This window comes from Macrotis lagotis, chromosome X (genome assembly GCF_037893015.1).
Source record: "Macrotis lagotis isolate mMagLag1 chromosome X, bilby.v1.9.chrom.fasta, whole genome shotgun sequence".
NCBI lineage: Eukaryota > Metazoa > Chordata > Mammalia > Peramelemorphia > Peramelidae > Macrotis > Macrotis lagotis.
The window spans coordinates 239,691,340-239,713,370 of NC_133666.1; the positions used below are offsets into that span (position 1 = coordinate 239,691,340).

Genomic DNA, 22,031 nt, shown 5'->3' on the forward strand with positions numbered 1-22,031 from the left:
CTGCGCCAGCCCCCGAGCAGGCAGTGCCCCGGGCAGCCCAGCCGGCGCCCTCGCCGCCTCCGCCTCCCCCTCCCCCTCCCCTCCGGCCCCGTCTCCTAGGCGCCCCCGCGGGAGGCGGGGCCTCAGCCTGGCCCCCCAGTCGGGTCCCCGGAGCGCCTGTGGGCCGCCGCCTCGGGATCCGGGTCGCCGCCGCCTCCCCCGGGGAGGGGGCGATGCTGCAGGGCCGCCGCCCGCCGCCCGCAGGTGAGGCCCCGCGGTGACCCGGAGCCGCTTCGCGGGCTGGCGGGGGGGGGGGAGGAGGCTCCGGGGGAGGGGGCTGGGGGCCCGGCCGGGCCCGAGCCCTTGCGCGGCACGCCCGGGAGGGCCTTGTCCGGCCCGGGGCCCGGGGCGCGGGGCGCGGGGCGCGGGGGGCGGCCCGGGCCTGCGGGGCGCGAGGCTGGGAGGCGGCCCCCGAGGGCCGCGGGGCCCCGCAGGCTCCGCTCCTCACACGCCTGACGGCTGAGAAACAAAAAGTCCCCGGGGGCCCCGGGCCGCGACGAGTTCAAGTTTCGTGTACGCTTGAGAAAAAAAACCAGATTTTTTTCACAGGAAGTATGTTTTTAATAGGAAGACCAAATGCTTTTCTTACAGTGATCCTATGGATAATTCAAGCACTTTGTATTTAGAAGTAGTGTGTTCGATTTTATTGTTTGAATTTTACAATCCCCCCCCATCTTTCTTCGTCCCCCCACCCCCACAGAAGGCAGTCTGACAGGCTTTGCATTGTTTCCATACATTCGAGAAACCAAGCACTTTTAACTGTAATTTGAAATAATACTTGGAAATTTTTCCTTCAAGGTTGTGCAAATGGAAACTACCCTCCTCGTGTGTGTGTGTGTGTGTGTACACACTCTTGAACCTTAGTGAATGATTCCTTTTTCTTGTATCCGATAATTGTATATTCTAATCTGAGGTTTACTGATGTCATCATGAGCCACATTCATTGCCTCCTCCTCCTCATCTGCTGACGTCTCCTTTAGCCTTCATCTCTCCCAACATCTCACTCCTTTTTTTTCTTTCTTTTTTTTTTTAGTTTTTTTGCAAGGCAAACGGGGTTAAGTGGCTTGCCCAAGGCCACACAGCTAGGTAATTATTAAGTGTCAGAGACAGGATTTGAACCCAGGTCCTCCTGACTCCAGGGCCGGTGCTCTATCCACTGCGTCACCTAGCCGCCCCTATCTCACTCCTTTTCAAAGAGTTCTGTCTTCTCATTATGTGGTCGAGTATTTAAGGTTCAATTTGAGTATCTTTATCTTTCCAGTGAATAATTTGAACTAGTTTCTTAAAATATTAACTGATTTGATGTCTTTGCTTTCCAAAGGTCTCTCAGAAGTCTTTTTAGCACCATAATTTGAAAGTGTTGATCCTCCAGCGATCATAGTCCAACTCAGACCTTTTATGAGGATATTCTATTTACAGTGTGTGAAAAGCTCCAAATGAATCAGTTGCCAGCATGCAAATTAAAATTATTTTTTTTTGGTATAGATTATTAGTTCCAAGCGAGAAAATAGCTGTCTATAACTTACACTTCTTCCCTCAGTTATACTGTTATTTGTAGATAATAACAACGAACATTTATTTGTTTTTTATTTATTAAGCAATGGGAGTTAAATGACTTGCCCAAGGTCACACAGCGAGGCAATTAAGTGTCTGAGGTTGGGTTTGAACTCAGGTCCTCCTCCTGGTTTCAGGGCCCATAGGCACTGTATCCACTGCACAGCCTAACTGCCCCCAACAATGAACATTTATAATACTAATTTCCTAAGTTTTATATGCTTGTTTTCATTTTGAGTCTTACCAAATCTTATAAGGTAGGTAAAGTTGAGCGAGTGACTTGGTTATCACTCAGCTATTTGAGTTAGGATTTGAATTCAGGACTTCTAACTCCCAAATCTAACACTATCTACTGAATTTATCTCATTCTTGATTTTAGGTAGCACTTTAAAGCTTACAAAACAATTTTAATCCATTATCAAATTAAGTATTACTATTGTTAATCCCCATTTTACTTGTGACTTAGGCAGCAGAGTGACTTGGTCATACAGCTAGAAGATGGAAATAGATCAGTGCAATAAGTGGTTGTTTTTGAATCATTCCTTAATTATAACTTTAATATTCTTGTTTTTAGTTTTCTTAATTTGAGAGAAAAGACATAATCTTCTATAAACATATTTTCTTTCCTTTTCAGGTGATTTATACTTTAGCATACTGCAGGTTCTGTACTACGGATGGGAACTATCAAGGTTTATAATGTCAAAAACTTCTCTTAGACGAAAGGTAGCTCCCACAAAGGTAAGAAATATTATTGAAAATAGCTATAACTGGTTACAAAAAAGTCTAATACAGCAGTGGCTGTAGTTCAGCTTATCTCAAAAAGTGTAGAAATGGCTTAAAATGAAAAATGTGGGTTGCTGATTGGTTGTATAGCAGGTGCTTAGTCCTGTTGCTTTATTCTGCATAGGTACACAGTTATCCCTTTCACATCTCAGGGTATAGTGTCCCTGTGATCTGGAAAATCCACATAAAATATTTTGCCCCTTCCAAGTCTGAATTTTTTTCTTTTATGGGGTGTTTACAGGTTCTTATTGTAAAATTTGGGATGTCATAGGCCTGTATCTGTAGCTTTCATAAAACTTCCTAAAAATTCTCAGTTAATTTCTTTTGGTGTCCCTCAATATATGCCAAGATAGGAAAAATTGCCATGTGAAAGGGATAACTGTAATTTAGTTTTTTGTTTGAATAACAAGGCAAGACATCAGAAGGCAGAGGTAGAATTGTTGAAATTCCCAGTTATCTTTTGGAGTTTGTTTGTTTTTTAACTTCTCTGCTTACCCTAATTTTAATTTAATCATTTCTTTTAGTCACTGTTTAATACCAAGTTGTGTGTTCAACAGGCAAACAAGTTGGACAAATTATTCAGAGATAAACAGAGTATTGGCAACTAGTAACTTAAGATCAGGATGTAAGAAAATCCATCTTAAAAATTTTAATTCTTCAAATAATCATTTTTTTATGTTGAGTTTGCACATTGATTATTGATTTCTAAGTGTTTGCATTATAAATAAATAATTATAGAAAACTGAAGGATAGGGTACCAAATGTACACATTTCTTCAAATAATGCCTGGCACATAAAAGTAACTAACTAAAATGCTCACTGAATTAATTTTTGGGGGGCATTTCATTTATTAAGGTAAATCTCAATTTTCTTTAAAAATCTTGCTTCTCTTTTTATTTGCTCAAATAGTAGATGCTCTGAATAGTGATGAGGCAAATCAGGTTATAATTGCAAAAATATGCAAACTGGTAAAAGTTTATCCTTGTTTGCAAAAATTGAAAAGTAATGCTGTTGGGGCAGCTAGGTAGCACAATATGGATAGAGAAGGCCTAGTGGAATGTCTAAGACCTAATGACGGGGCAACTAGGTGGCGAAGTGGATAGAGAACTGGCACAGGAGCCAGGAGGATCTGAGTTCAAATATGGCCTCAGACATTTGATACTTAAGTAGCTGAGGGAAGAAGTATAAGTTACAGACAACTATTTTCTCACTTAGAACTAATAATCTATACCAAAAAATTAATTTTATTGTTGACTGTAGGCTGGCAGTGAGCAAGTTACTTAACACCAAGCAAAGTAATGTTGCTGGATTGAAAATACTAGTAAAGTTAGTATGATGTCAGCAACAGAATGTTGATTTTCATCACAATTATTGCTAGATAGTTTGGGTTTCAAAATAAAGGTGATACTATAAATGTAAAATATAACTACAAAAAAAGTTTTTTCAACTATTGTGGGTATGTTGCAAATAAGAATTTTAATTATGTGATTATTACAATTCTAGAAACTTATATTCCAAATTAATGATAGAGGAGAGTGATATTATTTACATTGATTTTTTTTTTCCCCCTTCAGATAACCAATTGGGTAGAGCCTTCATTTGATGATTTTGTTGGAAAAACAGACATCTCTTCTGCTCTTACAACTGCCTCTCTGGGAGTAAATAATTTAAATCAAAGAAGAAAAGATCTGTCTTCCACTTTAGAAAGTAGCAAGTTTCTAGCTAGAAAGAAAAGAAAATCATCTTCCTCAAAACAGAGTAATGATGAAGCAAAATTAAGTTGTAATCTGTGTGAAAATGAACCTTGGGTAGAGAAATACAAACCAGAAACGCAGGTACAAAATCATTTCATTATTCTTAGATAATAAAATTTAACAAGGTATTGGAAATGACATCAATTGAAGAGATTATGGAAGTATTTCACAATTTGTTTTTAAAAAAAACTTTCTAAGTGACCTACATAATTTAAAAGTTTTGCTTATATTTTTTCTTTCACTTAAGGCTCCATCTCTTTTTTTCCCCCAAAAAAAGTTAATTTACCTGTTTCTTAGTGCTTTTCATGAATCTTGAGTTACATCAAATATGGAATTTTATTCAAGCCATGAAAAGAAAATTTTTTTCCTTCTTCCTCTACCCAACTCAATTTTGACTTTAGCAACTTTTATGAGTTAAAAGAAAAAATCATCAATTCATTTTGACAGTTTTTTCATTGTGAACTACTTTAAAGCATTATGATTTAATGACATCAGTAGACCAATGAAGCCATGAGCTCCACTGGTGGCATCTGCAATCCTCATGCTGTTTTCACAGGATCGTTGCTTTTATATTATCTCTTAACTGGCCTTGCTGAATCTTCTGTACATTTCTTTTTAAAATCTAAGTTGGGTGTTTGAGTGCCCTTTGTGTCCACAATGATCCACAAATTTACTTTTTCTCCCCTTTAGAATTGTTTTCATTTATGTTTTTATACTTCATTCTTGACATCTCATCTCTTTCTTAGGTTGACTTCCCCTGAAGTCAAAACTCCATGGGATCTTTTCTCTTAATTCCTTAAAAATCTGCTTTTTCAGACTATTACCTAATGTTTTCCTCCTCTATCATAAATTCTAGGTTTGAAGGCTCATTTCTTCCCCAAGAGTCCAAGACTCAACCTAAAATACCAATTCTAGACAATTATTCCCTTTCAGCTTCTTTTTTGAAAGGTAGCGTTATTACTAAGGAAAGTCACGAAGTTCTTATTTGCTCTGTTTTTGTTGGGAAAAAAAACTCCAGCAGATATCTAGGTAATTAAAATTCCTCCATCAATTCACTGTATCATGCCTCTGTGCCAGATATGATCTCTTTCTGAAATGCCTCTTTTATTTCCCCTTCTGCCTAGGTTCTCTGTAGTATGCTCTAATGATGAACATACTTGTTTTTCCTTTGACCTTCAAATATTCTCTATCATGCTTCCCTTCTCTGGTTCTTGTATTTCCTCACATAACTATAACTTATTTTAAAAAATTAATGACTTTAAGTTTTATTCATTTTCTCTCTCTTCTCTCCACCCAAACTAAAAAAACTGGTAACATATGCATAATGAAAATTTCCAGTATCCAAAAAGTTATCTCATTCTGTATCTTCATTTATTTATTATAAATTTGAACTTTACAATTTTCCCCCAAATCTTGCTTCCCTACCCCCCCCCCCCCCCCCCCCCCCCCCGAAGGCAGTCTGTTAATCTTTACATTGTTTCCGTCTCATTCTGTATCTCAAGCCCATTCCCTCTCAGTACATCCTTCATCATTTCTCTAGTAGAGTTATTATTGGCTGGATCAGAGTTAAGTATTTCAAAATTGTTTCTTTTCGATGTAAACATTGTATAAATTGTTCTCCTGGTTCTGCTCATTTCATTCAGCTTCAGTTCAAACAAGACTTCACAGGTTTCTCTGAAATTGTCCCTTTGTTCATTTCTTATGGCAAAGTAGTATTCTGTTGCATTCACATACCATAATTTGTGTAACCATTCCACAAGTATGTATACTCCCTTAAATATACCTTCTTAATATATATAATGCTACTCTGTTCCCAACCCCTTTTCTTTTGAATAAAGTATTACTTTTCAGACCCATAGGCCAGTCATCAGGTTCCATTTCACTCAATCTCAGTGATATCTAGTGCATCAAATTTGCCTCTTTGAGTTATTAGGACTTCTTCTTTTCTCTTGTCTACTTGCCTATATCATGGGCTTTTGTGTATAGACATATGACACCATGAATTTTACTACTGGTTCCTCTCATAGATTTTTGTCTCCTGTGAATTTGTGTGAACCAACTCTAATCTTCTTTATGGCAACTCTCTATAATACCTATCTTGGTTGATAGATGTGGTCAGTCTTCTCCATCTCTTGTCCCTTTTAGCTTAAAATCCTTAAGATTCTATTTGTAAGATAACTTCTTTATTCGTTCTTATTAGCCTCTCTTAAGGTGTACTCCATCCATAATGCCAGGTATACTCCATTCCTATATTGTAAGTTAAAATCCAAGATTCTGAATCTTCTCAAATATCAACCTTTTGTCTTTTGACCATCTGTTTATTGAGCAGTTCATTACTAGTCAAGTTTTCGTTTAACCTTTAAGTGTTCAGTACAAGTTCTACCTCCTATAGTAGTTTTGAAGAAAGTGTAAAAAAACTTCAAGCACCATATAATTGTGAATTATTTATTACTTTTAAATCAAAATATATTTTAATAATTCTTATACTTTCATTCTTTCTTCTAGAATGAACTTGCTGTTCATAAGAAGAAAGTTGAAGAACTTGAAACCTGGTTAAAAGTTCATGTTTTTGAGAAGCAACCAAAATTGGTAATGAAAAATTAGTCATCTCATTTTAAAGTGCTTTAAAAATGTTATACTGCTTTGTAGTTTGTAGTCAGAAGTTGAATACATTTTTATATATGTGTATATATACATACATACACACACATATATATATGGGGGGGGGTTGTTAAGTGGCTGAGGTCAAATTTGAACTCAGGTCCTCCTGACTCCAGGGCTTGTGCTCTATCCACTACATCACCTATCCACTACATCACCTAGCTGCCTGATGTTTGTGTTCTATCTTGAGAGACAACACCTATTTATGAATATCTATAAACTAATTACAAAGTAATTTGGTGGAACTAAGACCCTGGGGATGGGAGAGAACAGAAAGGGATTAGGAAAGGATTCTTGTAGAAGTGGGCACTTGAGCTGAACTTTAAAGAACATACAGGATTCTAAGAGGGAAAAGTGAGAAGAGAGAGAGTAGTGCTGGCTGGGGGCACAAGCCTATGCAAAGGCATGAGATGGGAGCTGGAAGGTTATCTAAGACAATAGTGTCAGGCTTAAATAGAAACATCCCTAGGGGTTGCCTAGTGACTTGGAAAACCACAAATTAATATCTGTCTTGAATTACATTTTTTTTATATTTTGTAAAACATGTCCAATTGCATTTTAATCTGGGAGTTTTATGGACCACTTCTGGCCAAGTTTGATACCTCTGATATAAAAACAACAAAAAGGTTAGCTTACTTGGACTGGGAAGTATATGAAGGAACACAGTATCTGATAAGGTAGCATGTTTGGCCCATATCATGAAAAGTTTTGAAAACCAGCAGTCTATATTTGATCCTCATGGCAATAGAGAGCCATGGGAGTTTGTCAGATAGGAAAATGACATAGTTATTTTTAGGAATATTGCTTTGTTAACGGTGATGGCCATGTGAGAAGGGAGTAGTATGTGTGGGAGATTGTATATGTGCAGTGAGAAAGAGTGAGGAATGCAGAATTATACCAAGATTGCAATCCTAGGTTCATGGAATGATAAAATAATAATTGAGTGGTCCAAGTTTAGAGTCTTGTAATTTCACTTAAGTGGAAGCATGTAACAGTGATGGGTATTCTGTGTAATAGTAATGCCACACAAATTCCAAAGATAGTTGATAGTGATTGTTCCTCCAGAAGTATCTTTCTACTGAAGGGAAGACATAGGTCGCTCCAGGCATGGGGTTAAGTTACACTTTTTTGTATCATAAGTTTATAAATGATTGATGTCTTCAGACTATTCTGGGGTTGTTTAATAAAATTCAAGAAGTTTCTCTTAAACTATATGACTTCTTCCTTTTGCCAATTGGCATAATAATAAAGTTTTACTGTTATGTTAATAGTAATAAGTAAAATTAATTTAAAATATTAATGAAAATGTTAATAGTACTAAAAAAATAAAGATCTTGCTACCCTCACATTCCATCAGTATTTTTACATTTTTAATGTATAATATTTGTCTATTGTAGGGTGGATCTATTCTAATAATTACAGGTCCTCCTGGATGTGGAAAAACAGCAACTCTTCAAATACTAGTTAAGGAGCTCGGTATTGAGGTGCAAGAATGGATTAACCCTGTGTTTCTAGACTCCAGAAAATATGATATGAAGGATGGGTTTAATCATGGTGAGATTTATTTTGTTTTAGAATGAAGAAGAATGGGCACTTCTTTGTTGAAACCAGTTGGAAAATTCATCCTGTGTCTCATAGTCTCCGATCTGCTGCTGAGAAAAATTTTACCTTGCATTAGGAATTATTAGAAATTATTACCAAGCAAGGTTGAAACTCCCCTGCTGGAACTTAAAGAAGATTGAATTTAGAAAAACTGGATGGGGGGTGAGGGGGGTGTTCAGATTTTGACTTTGCTACTGACTTCCTGTGGAAACCCTGGCTATTCTCTGCACCTTAGTTTCCTTATGTGAAAAAGCGGGAAATGAACAAAATGGTCTTTGAAATTTCTTCCAACTCTAAAATCTATTATCTTGCCGACACATTGGGGGTGGTAGGAGTGGCCAGGGCAAGTTACTATTGAACTTTCCTTTCTTTCATCATGTAAGTAGCATGACAAGAAGATGAAAGAGTATTCCAAATTAGTAATAAGATTATTTTAACTAAGGCAAGAAACCTCCCTCCCATAGTAGACTGGTAGTATAAGACCTTTTGGAGGACTTAAGACTTTATTATTATTTGTAAAATATCCAGATGTCTATCCACATTAATTCTTCTATCTATTATTAGTGAGATTTTTTTAGTCTTTTATTTTTTTTTTCCTCCTTACCCACATAAATAGGTGACTAGAAAGAAAAAGTAATTGTGGAGGGTCGTATAAGTAGTTAAGATCCTCAGATGTGCTTGAGGGTCTTAGGGGAGGGAAGAGACAAAGGTTATCCCCTAAAATCTTAGAGGTAAAAGGAACCTTGAAAAATCATTTAGTCTTAATCTTTTCTTCACGTTACAGGATAGAGACTGAAATTCACAAAATTTAAGTGATTTTTTTTTCCCCAAGAACATATCCAAGTAACAGTAGAAGCTAGGACTCATAGTAAATAGCCTTTGACAACTGTTTATTGAACTCTTAATGTTTAAAACCATCCTAAACAAAAGGGACAGATCATTTGTGTTTTCTGACTTGATGACAAGAAAACTGCTTCCTTTTCAGAATCAAGTTTTCATATGGTTCCTAGTCAGTCTCAGATGACTATTTTTCAAGAGTTTCTGTTGAGAGCAAATAAATATAATAAACTACAGATGCTTGGTGATTCTCTGCACACTGATAAGAAGATTGTTTTGGTTGAGGTAAAATACAAACTTGAAAAGCTATACCTACCCCCAAAAGTTCAATATTTCTTATCTAATAGTGACGACAGTGTCATGTTATTAAGTAGAAGTAATATTCAAATATGAAAATTTAGACTTAATGTCATGCTAGGAGTCCTAAGTAATTTTTTGTTTGATTCAAGATGAAGAAACAAATGTCTTAATTGTAAAATTAGATAGATTTTAGCATAAGAAGACATAAAATATGCTTTAATAGATTACAGTTATATTCTCAGTGAAAATAGTTTATCAACTACCAAGTTTAGTAGCTTTCTGTAAATAGTATTTTTTTTTTAAGTTTTTGCAAGGCAAATGGGGTTAAATGGCTTGCCCAAGGCCACACAGCTAGGTAATTATTATTAAGTGTCTGAGACCAGATTTGAACCCAGGTACTCCTGACTCCAGGGCCGGTGCTTTATCCACTGCACCACCTAGCCACCCCTAAATAGCAGTTTCTTAATGGGATTTCTGTTAATTGATGGATACTTTAATAAATTATTTGTTGTACATTCTCCTAGTTCTTTTACAAAATAAATTGGAACAAAAATATCTCTACAATTAGAATTGAATTTTTTTTTTCTGTTTTCAATAGGATATGCCCAATCAGTTTTATAGAGATCCAGCTACTTTACATGAAATACTAAGGTAAATTTCAGTGACATTTACTAGAGCTGAAATTAATAATTGCCACAATAATTATGATTAATTAACTTTTGCTCTCTGTCATTTTAGGAGATTTGCGCAGCTAGGGCGGTGTCCTCTTATATTTATAATCTCTGACAGTCTCAGTGGAGGTAGTAATCAGAGATTACTGTTCCCTAAAGAAATTCAAGAAGAATGTTCTATATCAAACATTAGGTAAGATAATTTCTTTGCATCTCCTATGACAACCATAGAAAGATTTTATCTTCACACTGTCATTAACTAGTGTTTTTCTTTATAAACTTCTGACAGTTTTAACCCTGTGGCACCAACGATTATGATGAAAGTTCTTAGTAGAATAGCAACTTTAGAAGCTAATATGGTAAGTTTGAAACATTGATTGCATTTATGTGGTAATGTTACTTTAAAGGATTTTCTAGTACTATTTTTTTTCCAATTTCAATTTCTCTTTTCTGGGCCTTTTATAAATTATATCCATTACATTAATTTTGCTATGAATTCAGCACTTGCTGTTAAGTAATTTAGAAATGAGTAATTTGGTTTCACTACCTACACACTCTGTGAACACGAGAAAGTCCCAGATTGTTCCCCAACTTGAGGAAGGGGGGTAAGGAAAGGAGGGTGGTAGAAAAATTTGGAATTCATAAATCTGCTAAAGTATGAATGTTGAAAACTACCTTTGCATGTAATTGGGAAAATAAAATAAAATTAATTTATTCTTCATTAAACAGATTACTAACCCAACTATATACCCATAAAAATGTCAGAAATCCTGTATATTGGAGGTTAGCTGATGAAACTGTCACTACATAGCAATATGATCTCTTGCATACAAGGCCTGCAACTTAGTCAACATTTCTTAAGTTACCATCTTAGGTACTAGGGAACAAAAACTTAACAGTATCTGCGTTCAGGAAACATTCTACCCCATCTAGAGAGATAATAAAAGTGTTCATTTTCAAGAGAAAATGTAAAAAACCAGGAGACTTGGGGAGGGCCTTTTTTTTTAGGAGCTGTAAAAACTCTACTGTGTTGGAGGGAAACTAGGGATTCCAATGGACAAAAGTGACAAGTATGTTCTAAGCTTGGGAGATAACGTGGATCACTTACAGAGAGGCAGGAGAAGAAACGTGTGGTAGAGAAGAGCTCACAAGGCATTAATTCTATAACACATTGTACATTAAATGGAGTTAAAGGAAATAAAACTGGATTGGAGTGGATGAGAGCTACATAATAGATGAGTTTCAATGGCATGATGAGGATTTTTGTCATTTAAGCTAGAGTCATTGAAGATTTTGGAGTGGGGATTTGACATACACATCTATATAAGGAATATCAGGTTTGACAACTTTGAGTAGGCTAGATTGGAAGAAAGGATAATAGAATACAAGAGATCAGTTGGGTGGCTATTATTTCAATGAGAGGTGATGACTTGGACTAGAGGGGTAGATGAAGGGAACAATGGGAGAAGTTTTCTGAGGGTATAAGCAACAAGATTTCTAAACTCATTGGATATGGGTGAAAAGGAACAGAAAAGTTAGGAATAACTCCAAAGCTGCAAATTAGTAGTACCTCAATTAAAAAAAAAAATAAAGACATTCAGAAGAAGAACGAATGGATTTGCAGAAAATAAGATGAATTCCATTTTTTAACATGTTGGACTCAAGATGCCTTTTGGACATTGTCATATTATCCAGCAGGCACTTAAAATAAAAAGTTATGGCAGAAGGACCTTCTTATGAAATTAATTGTATTGGGAAACTTATCATGATAGAAAAGCTATGCTATCCATCCTCCCTGTTAGCAGTACCTGGTTGGCCCAGAATTAAGCTCTCCTTTCTTTGAACTCTGATTGATGGTCAAAGGCTCACTAGTCAGGAGAAGACTTTAGGAGGCATCTCCAAGATGGAAAGGATGCTAGTTGGCAAATGAGCTAGAGGTGAAGTGGTCATTGTTCTGATTGGAATTTACTAAAGTATGAATAATATTTGAATGTGAGAAAAAAAATTTTCTTGTCTCTTAAAATTTAATGACAGGAGTTCTTGTGGTCAGTGACTTTTTTTAATTATTGATAATTGTTTTCAGTATACTTGGTTTCTTTGGTAATCCTATATACTTTATGCATTTAAAAAAAATTATTCTGTGGAGTCTGTAAGCTTCACCAGACTATCAAAGGGCCCATTAAACATACAAAAAAGTTAAGAATCTTTGACCTCAGGTAACATTTTGCTCTGAGCTTTCTTCTAAGGAAACTGTAGTCTATAAAAGGTTACATGTTGTGGCTTCTTAGATCTGAGAATAGATAAATTTGTTGGAAGATTAATTGTAGGGAATTATTAATATCCATTATTTCATATAATAGCAATATGATAACTTAAAATAGCATAATTGAAGTAAAAGATAAATAGAATTCATTCTCTGGAGTTTGTATTAAATGGAGTTTGAACCAATCAGGTGACTATTGGTGTAGTTAGGCACTATTAATATAATTAGATTATAAAGCACTACTGCATTTTCACTTGAAAGATACCTTAGTAGGCAATTCTAGAAGACCAGAGATCTTTTCTAGGTACAAATGTGATCCTGATTTTCTTCACTAGTTCAGAATATAATGTTGATTTTTTTCACTTTTTCACTTTAAGAATGGAGGAAAAATTGTTGTCCCTGACAAGTCATCATTAGAGTTGCTTTGTAAAGGATGTTCTGGTGATATAAGAAGTGCAATAAACAGTCTCCAGTTTTCTTCTTTTAAAGGTAAATATAGGTGTTTTGTTTTATATAATGAAGTGAAATAAAATCATAAAATATTTGTAACAGTTTAAAATGCCCAGTCCCTAAACAACATTTAAAAAATGAAAATGAAAATGTCCAGTGCGTAACTGGACTGGAAGATACTGAGAATGTTGGTATACATGTACTCAAAGTAGTCATGTAAACAGCTTTTTTATTGGGTACCAAACTTTATTTGCTCTGCTTAAGTTTATCCCCAAGATTTCTTGCCATTTTAAGGACCACTTCCTTTGGTGCTGTCAGACAATACTTTGGTGGAACATTGTAATATAATCATCACATATGTCAGTTTTAGAAATTGTAACGATTTTTACTTAAATCTATATTTTAATATATTAGAAATTGTTTTTTGAATTCTTTTTTATGAATTTAAGAAATGCTAATGACTGAATTGTTGAGGAAAAATAATACATACTAGTTTATTTTCATATGAATGTATTATATGTATACTAGTAAAAGAAAGGTGGATTGAATTTATCTCTACTGTACATGATCATCAAGCAATAATTTGGTAATTGCAAAATAAAATTTTATCTCAACTTTCTTACCTTAAAAGATATTTCTTTTTGACTCAGTACCATTTAGGGAACCTTGAAAGTCCTGAAAAATATATTGCAAAAAAGATGCTAGAATTCTGCTCATTGAATTTTTTTAGTTGTTTTTTAATACCTTCCAGTGAGAGATATTGTAGCATAAATTTGACTCTTTTTATAAAGACTCTCTACATTTTCAGAGAAATGGAGTGTGAATCTAGCACATATGCACAAGATGTTTTAACAAATAAGAAAAAAAGTCTGGTGTTAAAAAAAGAATGTCTTTATAAGAGTTATTTACAAATGAGTTGAGGGTATCCTTACTGAAGAAAACAGAAGGAAATGGGCAAACTTATAAATGGTATTTTATAAACATATATATCTTTGCAAGTTATATAATCGACTAAAGGATGTTAGAAAATATAAGTTACCTCCATTCGGTGACCATAAGAAGCATTTGTTTGGGGTTTTTTTTTTGGTTTTTGCAAGGCTTTGGGGTTGTGACTTGCCCAAGGTCACACAGCTAAGTAATTTTTAAGTGTCTGAGGTCAAGTTTGAATTCAGGTCCTCCTGACTCTAGGGCCTGTGCTCTATCTGTTGTGCCACCCAGCTGCTTCTGAAGCATTTAATCTTGTAACGAAAAATGCCACTTTAAAGGCTCTTCTACAATAAGGTATCAACTAAGTATAAGTTAAAGGAATAGAAAGTTAACTTCAGAAATAACTTTTTTAGGGACGTCTAGGTGGCACAGTGGATAAAGCACCAGCCCTGGAGTCAGGAGTACCTGGGTTCAAATCCGGTCTCAGACACTTAATAATTACCTAGTTGTATGGCCTTGGGCAAGCTACTTAACCCCATTTGCCTTGCAAACCCCCCCCCCAAAAAAAAAGAAATAACTTTTTTAATAAAATCTTCTGATTCTCGGTATCCAGTGAAGTATAAAAAATAGATGTATCAGTAATTCGTGCAAGATGGTCCAAATAAAGAAGGATCCCCTAGGGGATGAGATCCTTCAGATGCTCCTGTTTGCAGACAATATTATCCTGATTATATTGACCTTCATTGTAGAGCCTCCTCAGTGAGAGACATAAACCACTCAATGAGAATCCAATCTAACTCTCCATATAGGAAAAGCCTGGTAGGGAAAAGATATCTCTTATCTAGAAACTATTATCTTATGGATTGCTTTTGGTCAGTTATGCTGTACTTTCAACGATTCCAAACTTTTTCCAGGGGATGAAAGGTAGGGAATCATTTTTCTTGTGAACTGTGGCTGAGAGTCATGAAATATCAGTCTCCAAAAAATTGGGGGCCACTCAAAGGGCAGTAGAAAAGTATATGATGGGAATGAGTAGGTTGAAATATATTCCCTATAAAAACATATATTGAAGAAATACGGTTAAGAGAAGTGTAGGGGGGCAGCTGGATAGAGCACCAGCCCTGGAGTCAGGAAGACCTGAGTTCAAATCCAGCCTCAGACACTTAATAATTGCCTAGCTGTGTGACTTTGGGCAAGTCACTCCATCCCAGTGCCTTAAATAAATAATTTTTTTTAAAAGAGAAGTAAATGACCAGAAAAGGAAGTAGACTATTCTTGAAGCAGAAGTATATCCATCTGAATTGGTGTCCATTCAACATCATGAGATCTAGAACACCCACAGCTGGTAGATGATTTGGGGCATGATGTAAATAAGAATTCTTTTAGATGTCATCTATGTTGTTAACTTAGTTTTGTTTTATTTTTTTAATAGAAATGTTATCAGCTGTAATTATTTCTGCATATTTCAATTTTTTCATTGTTTACTTAATTGCAGGTAATTCAGGAGAGACTAATTTCTGGTCAAGCAAAAAAGGGACATCTTCCTTAAAATCTGATGTTTTGTTGTCAAGAGCAAAGCAAAAAAAGAAACTTGATAATACTTTGGAAAACCAAGAAGTCCCTGCAATTGGTGGAAAAGATGCCTCCCTCTTTCTCTTCAGAGCTTTGGGGAAAATATTATATTGTAAAAGTAAGTAAATAAGGGGTGTTTCCTTGGTTCATTGTTTTTTTCAAGACACTTGAGTTAAGTGACTTGCCCAAGGTCACTCAGCTAGGTAAATTATCAAGTCTGAGGCCATATTTGAACTCAGGTTCTCCTGACTCCAGGGCTGGTGTTCTATCCACTGCGCCACCTACTAGCTGCCCTAAATAAGGAGTTTTTATCCTTTTATATTTGAAATACACAAACATTTCCTTAATAAATGCTAGATTTAAATAAACATCATGGTGGCATTTAGTTGAACTTGTTAGTCTATCTGGAAGACAGGGGACAGATATGAATTAGCTGAATTTTCATTTGTTTATTCAACAAATATTTATTAATGTTAACTATAAGGGGCGGCTAGGTGGCACAGTGGATAAAGCATCAGCCCTGGAGTCAGGAGTACCTGGGTTCAAATCCAGTCTCAGACACTTGATAATTGCCTAGCTGTGTGGCCTTGGGCAAGCCACTTAACCCCATTTGCCTTGCAAAAACGTTAAAAAAAAAATGTTAACTATAAATATTATTTTCTGCAAGGGTAATTAAACACTAACAACTTCCCAAGTACAAGGGTAATTAAACACTAACAACTTCCCTTGGGACCATGAGACCTTTACTCCTGTAATACTTTGATAACAAAATAATTCAGGTAAGATAATTTTTGTTCAGCCACCCAAGCATTTTTAGTGACAAATGGCTTGCTACCAGAGTCTTAGGCAACATTTATAAGTAAGGGTAAGAAGTACCTGTCTTTGGTTCCCTGATATGTACTAGGGCTGTTTACTTTCATGCTAGTCTGTCTCCATGTCAGTGGCCTAGAGGAAATATGAATCTGATTGTCTAGATTTGTTCTTTTATACTGTCTTCCAAAGAATTGTCTCTGATTTCCAATTATCCTCTTCAGCTTTAGACTTTGTGGTTCTTTTTTTTTAATTGTGGGAATGCAAGGTGCTACTTCATTGCTTTCTTTTATAGTCTTTGAGCTTCACTCCATTATGAACGTGGGACCCTGTTATCTCCCCTGTAATATTCCCAGCCATATCCTAGATGCAGCCTGGTCTTTCCATGAGATATGGACAGAATTCTTCTTTCCGAGTTAGTTATTACATGATTACAGATCAGGAACTATCTCACTTTACCATTTGTGTTTCCAGCACTTATCTCGGTACTTAACACATAATTGAATAATTAAATGTTGTTCCATTATATATCCATCTTTAGTAAATGTAGAAATTATTTACAGGAACATCTTTAACAGAATTAGAATTTCCCCGATTACCTTCTCATTTGTCAGAGTATGAACGGGACATGTTACTTGTTGAACCTGAGGTAATGAAATTTTGTGATTATTGATGTAAAGAAAATGTAAAAAAAAAAATTTGACTGCTATCTTTGTATTAATATACTTACATACATATTTCTGTTGACTAGGAGGTTGTAGAAAAGTCACACATGCCTGGAGAACTATTTAATTTATACCTTCATCAAAACTATGTAGATTTCTTCACTGAAATAGAGGATCTTGTGAGAGCCAGTGAATACATGAGTATTGCTGACATGTTCCATGGTGACTGGAATGTAAGACCGATGTTTTGTTTGATTGTTTCCTCATATATAAGAAAGTACAATATGCCTTTGTTTTTATCATTTGTAGTAAAATATCAACAAAGTAATGAGGTTTTAGAATTTTTTTCTCATTTGTGACAAATATACAATAGCTATAGAATTATGAAAGTTGCATATTCATCGAATGATTTTTTTACTTGATCAAGATTTTATCTTTAGCATCTCAATTTTATGTGAAGAAATTTCACATTCTTGCTATAAAATTTGCTAAAAAATGTTATTATAAAATGAAAACTAGGAAAGAGCAGTTTGCTTTGAAATGATTCTGGAAGGCTTTTTTAATATCCTGATTGCTTTTAGAAAGCACTTTAGATCCATTATCTCACTTAATTGCATACCATTTTATTTCTTAGTCAAAGGCTACACTCGGGGAGTACAGTGCATCAGTAGCTACAAGAGGTGTGATGCATTCCAACAAAGCCAGAGGTTTTGCTTATTGCCATGGAGGAGGAGCAAGTTTTCGACCCTTGCACAAACCACAGTGGTTTCTGATAAATAGAAAGGTAATATTGCAGTCACTGATAAAAATTAAAATCCCCCAGTTTACTTAGAAACAACCTAAAACATCTATGATCATTTTGAATTCATTAGTTTTTAAGGTATGTGAAAAAAGAATATTAAAAAATTGAGATTGTGTATCTATTCTAGCTATTCATTTTAACTCAATACAGTGCACTGCTAGGCCCTGGGTTTCTTGGTTTTGTTTGTATCTAATCTATGATTATTCAGTATAGATCTACACCTGCTCTTCCATTTACAGTCTTAGAGAATGCCAGGTTCTAATGTCATTTTGGCATAAAAGTCCCAGATTCAGTACCTCTAACACACTGGAGGAAGTGATGGGGTTGTTCACTTTGACCTCTTAGTGTCCTAGAAGAAACCAAGACAAATTTATCAAGGAATAGATCAACATTTATTTATTGAATACCTGCTCTAGGCCAGGACTATGCTATACCTAGAGATCCAAAGACAATGAATAAAACAAGGCCTACTCAAAAGTATCTGCATTCTGATAGAGAAGAAAGGAAGAGAGAACATTAATTAACCAAAAATAAGTGTCATCTCTCAAGGAATTTTTTATGAATGATGATTCAGCATGTACTCAGATTAGTAAACATGCAGTTATCGAAATAATGTTAAGAGGGAAAAAGTGCTAATAAATGAGAGGATCAATCAGAGAAAAAGGCCCTTGTTAGGAAGTAACATCCAAATCGTGCATTGAAGGAAATTAGGGATTCTTAGAGACAGAATTTACAGAAAAGTAAGACTTAACTAGTTGAATAAAATGTAAGATCAGCCTTTTTTTTTTAATTTTAAGTGAAGGAGCCCTTGAGAAATTTATGTCTGACTCCTTTTTTGTGATCTATATACAGAACTTTTAGAATAGCTCTGACAAGGAACCATGTATCACAATTCGTAATTAATATTTCTTTCTTTTTTGGTTTTTGTAAGGCACTGGGGTTAAGTGACTTGTCCAAGGTCATAGAGCTAGGCAATTATTTTCTGAGACTGGATTTGAATTCGGGTCCTTCTGATTCCATGGCTGGTGCTCTATCCACTGGGCCATCTAAATGTCCCTAGTTATAAAAATCCTGAAAATTTTCATATGTTGGGTCTATAAAGAAAATTAAGATTTGGGATCCAAGGTAATATATGGCATGGGTTTATAAATAAAATTTCCTTATTTTTTACAAGGATATATTTTCCTAACCCCAGCCCCTTTCTTGATTCATGAAAATGGTGAAGTTCTTGCTAAAGATAGGAATAAATGATAAATCACTTAAAGGTTCTTTAAGACAATGCTGAAGTGGGTAATAAAAGACTTAATGTGATAACCTAAAAAGTTGTTTGAAATTTATTTTAAATACTACAATTTCCTTGGCAGAATTTAATTTTTTATTTTTATTTTTCTTCCTTTTCTTTTCCTTTTGTTAACTAGTATCGAGAAAATTGCTTGGCAGCTAAGTCACTTTTTTCCAGTTTCTGCTTACCTCCTTTGTGCCTTCAAACACAACTATTGCCATACCTGGCTATGCTAACTAATCCAATGAGAAATCAAGGTAATAATAATAATAATAATAGACTTAAGAACAGATAAAGAGGTATACCTCTCTCCTGTCAGTAGAAAGAGAGAAGTTTCTAAAAGAGAATAGTGTTACATACATATGTTTGTTACTTTTTTGCTTAAATATTCTTATTTGTTATGAGGGGTTGGGGTGTTCAATTCTAGGAGTAAAGCAAGATCTAAAATGTCTGTCTTGTAAAAAAACTTATTTGTAAACCTTTTAAAGATGAAATCAAGATCCTAATAATTTTTTTTCAAAAAGCATTATCTTGCTATATTCATTTCTTAGTACTATAGTAAATATGCCCGTTTTTTAATGTTAAATTAACCATGAAAACAGGATCAGAATTCCACTCTGATTAATGCATTCTTAGCAGATGTACATATTATATTTTACAACACATTATAATTTTACAATATTTTTTACAAATATCCATATCATTACTTTATAACTGTAAATGGTAGTTTAGCCTTAAAAGCAGTCTAGCTCTTAATTCAGTCAGAAATCATAATCTCCCCAGTTTGACTCCATGGTTTAAATTCTGTAGATTACCTGGGATTTGGGGTATATAAAAAAATCACATCCAAAACCATAGACTATAGTATATATGGGACCCCTAAATTAGCCTTAGAAGCAAACCTGGCTTCTCAATGGGCCTCTAACCTAGGCATGACTTACTGTCATTTCATACTGTAAAGCTTAGCTGAATATGAAGCTTTTATAGTAAATTTTTTGTTATTCAGTTGACACTTTTGCAGCTTTCCCATTATGAATTTATACGCTTGGGGCTGGAGCAGAATCTGAATGTTCCTAGCTGGGATAACTGAGAGTAGTTTTTCTACAAGCACTCTCCTTTTATTTTATTTGGTGATCTGTCATTACCTATATAAAGAAGAGAAAGAAATCTAATTTGAAAACAAAACAATGATGTTCTGAAGAAGGCCTTCTGCCTATCTTATGGTGGAATAAAGGAAAATTGGTTCTTGAAGGGACCAGGAAAATGTGCAATCCAAATAAGGGAGTGGGTATCTCTGCATGTTCCAAAGGCAAAGACTAGTCACCTTAACTATAGTTTTAGCAATCTGTCAGGTAGATAACAATTCATAAACCTATGGGTTAGTAATGTTTCTTAATTGATTCAAAAAGCATATTAGGAATTTTGTATCCTGTAATATATTTCATTTAGTTTGAAATTGAGTCTTTTTTTCCTTCTCCCTTTCCAGCTCAGATTGCTTTTATCCAGGATGTTGGAAGGCTTCCCCTAAGGAGGTTTTTTGGAAGGTAACCAGAGTTGTTAGACATTATTCCCTGCCTTATTTTACTATAGTGAATATATTAGCAGACCCATCTAAACCAAAAAATACATTTTATTTGCTTTATTTCAGGTCAGTAATGGTTAGTGTCTGCAGTTGGTCATAATCTACATCATAAGCCACTGTCAATTTCTTTTCCCTGCCAAAGTGATTAAAGTAATTGGGATTTTAAGATTGTTAATAGTATCTACTTACAATACTTTTCAAATCATTAATCATTTTTTGATCTTAAGTTCCTTGGGAAAGAGTAAAATTTCTCCACTCTTCAGCTGAAATGGGAAATCAGCCTTGGAAAACATTGAGTCACTATTTGATTAGCAAGTGATATGGGTATAATCCATATCCAATTAAGATTTTACTAGCAGTGCCTCTTCACATGTATTATTTTTGACATGAAATGTCAAAAAATTAAGCTTATGGCCATGCATTTTATCACATTACCATTCATGTTTTATGTTGGAGAGAAATGTTTCACTGAGGTAGATCATAGGAAACTACTGCCTAAATTATTTAAACAGGAAGGCAGGAAGGGGGGGAGTAGTCTTGTCATTTATTATAATTATAGCATAGTTCACAGAACTGTACTTGTCTGTTATTAATAGATGTAATGTAATTCTAACAGATTGAAAATGGAAGCTCTAACTGATAAGGATTCTGGAATGCTAGACACTGCCAGTGATGAGGAGGTTAATTTTGATGGAGTACAACCTACAAAGACATTTATGCATGTGGACAAACCAAAACCTTTGGAGACTGAAACAGAAGCATTCTTATTTCTTTCTTCAAGTCAGACTAGTGGAACAGATCTGCCTGCCAGCCAGCCACAGCCTGCCACATCTCAAGGATTCATGGAGGAAGAAGATATCACAATAGAGGAATATGACAGTGATGAAATGTAGCCAAATAATCTACCTGGTGGTCAGGTGCTCTTTGGATTCATTTTAATTTTATTCTGTGATGATTGTAATGTTAAAAGTCCACTTGTACGGTGTATGCTTGCAAAGTGTATCTAGTATATGTACACTTGTATTGTTATACAAGTCCATTTATGGGACCAACTATACCTTTAAAAGGAAAAAAAGAAATTTAATCAGGCTTTAAACATTTAGCTTAAATCTGAACATTTTTGGTTAAAGGAGATAAAACAATCAAAAGATAAGTATTTTTATAGAAAAGTTAAGTTTTGGAAGTGAAGCAATTAGTAAATAGTAAGACCTTTAAGTTATTTTAAAATTTTTCCACTAGTATTTATTTAGTTCTATAGATGGTGTACAGTGGAGAGGTCAACATTTATGAGCAAGTTCATGTGAAGGTTATGCTAAATATAAAAAAATGTGAATTAATAATGCATAATTTGAGAATATTGTACATATAAATTGTAAAACTAAAGTAGTTCACCTGTAAACTATTCAAGATGTAAATAAACTTAGAAAATTTTACGATTTTCTTTGCTTTCTTTTACTTGTCCATATTTTTATAAAAT

At 35.0% G+C, this 22,031-nt stretch overlaps 1 protein-coding gene across 2 annotated transcripts; it reads left to right on the top strand.

Moving 5' to 3' along the window:
- The first annotated feature begins 7 nt into the window (after window positions 1-7).
- RAD17 (RAD17 checkpoint clamp loader component) lies at window positions 8-21,987 on the top strand. Of its 2 annotated transcripts, none has more exons than XM_074207894.1 (17): window positions 8-243; window positions 2,228-2,331; window positions 3,951-4,211; window positions 6,636-6,719; window positions 8,189-8,345; window positions 9,379-9,515; window positions 10,129-10,181; window positions 10,269-10,394; window positions 10,491-10,560; window positions 12,842-12,953; window positions 15,337-15,531; window positions 16,787-16,872; window positions 16,975-17,121; window positions 17,523-17,672; window positions 19,109-19,229; window positions 20,459-20,516; window positions 21,171-21,987. In XM_074207894.1, exons 1-17 carry the CDS (start codon window positions 213-215, stop codon window positions 21,445-21,447), a joined length of 2,169 nt encoding a protein of 722 aa, XP_074063995.1. In that variant the 5' UTR covers window positions 8-212; the 3' UTR covers window positions 21,448-21,987. The 2 variants fall into 2 exon arrangements, with proteins under 2 accessions (XP_074063995.1, XP_074063996.1); XM_074207895.1 differs by lacking the exon at window positions 8-243 and adding an exon at window positions 463-591.
- Window positions 21,988-22,031: the final 44 nt, after the last annotated feature.

Excerpts from the sequence above, each read along its gene's own strand:
- RAD17 (XM_074207894.1), top strand. The coding sequence starts at position 213 with ATGCTGCAGGGCCGCCGCCCGCCGCCCGCAG. Across the intron at positions 10,395-10,490 it reads TGTTCTATATCAAACATTAG|TTTTAACCCTGTGGCACCAA; the intron begins GTAAGATAATTT and ends AACTTCTGACAG. Across the intron at positions 16,873-16,974 it reads TGTTACTTGTTGAACCTGAG|GAGGTTGTAGAAAAGTCACA; the intron begins GTAATGAAATTT and ends TCTGTTGACTAG.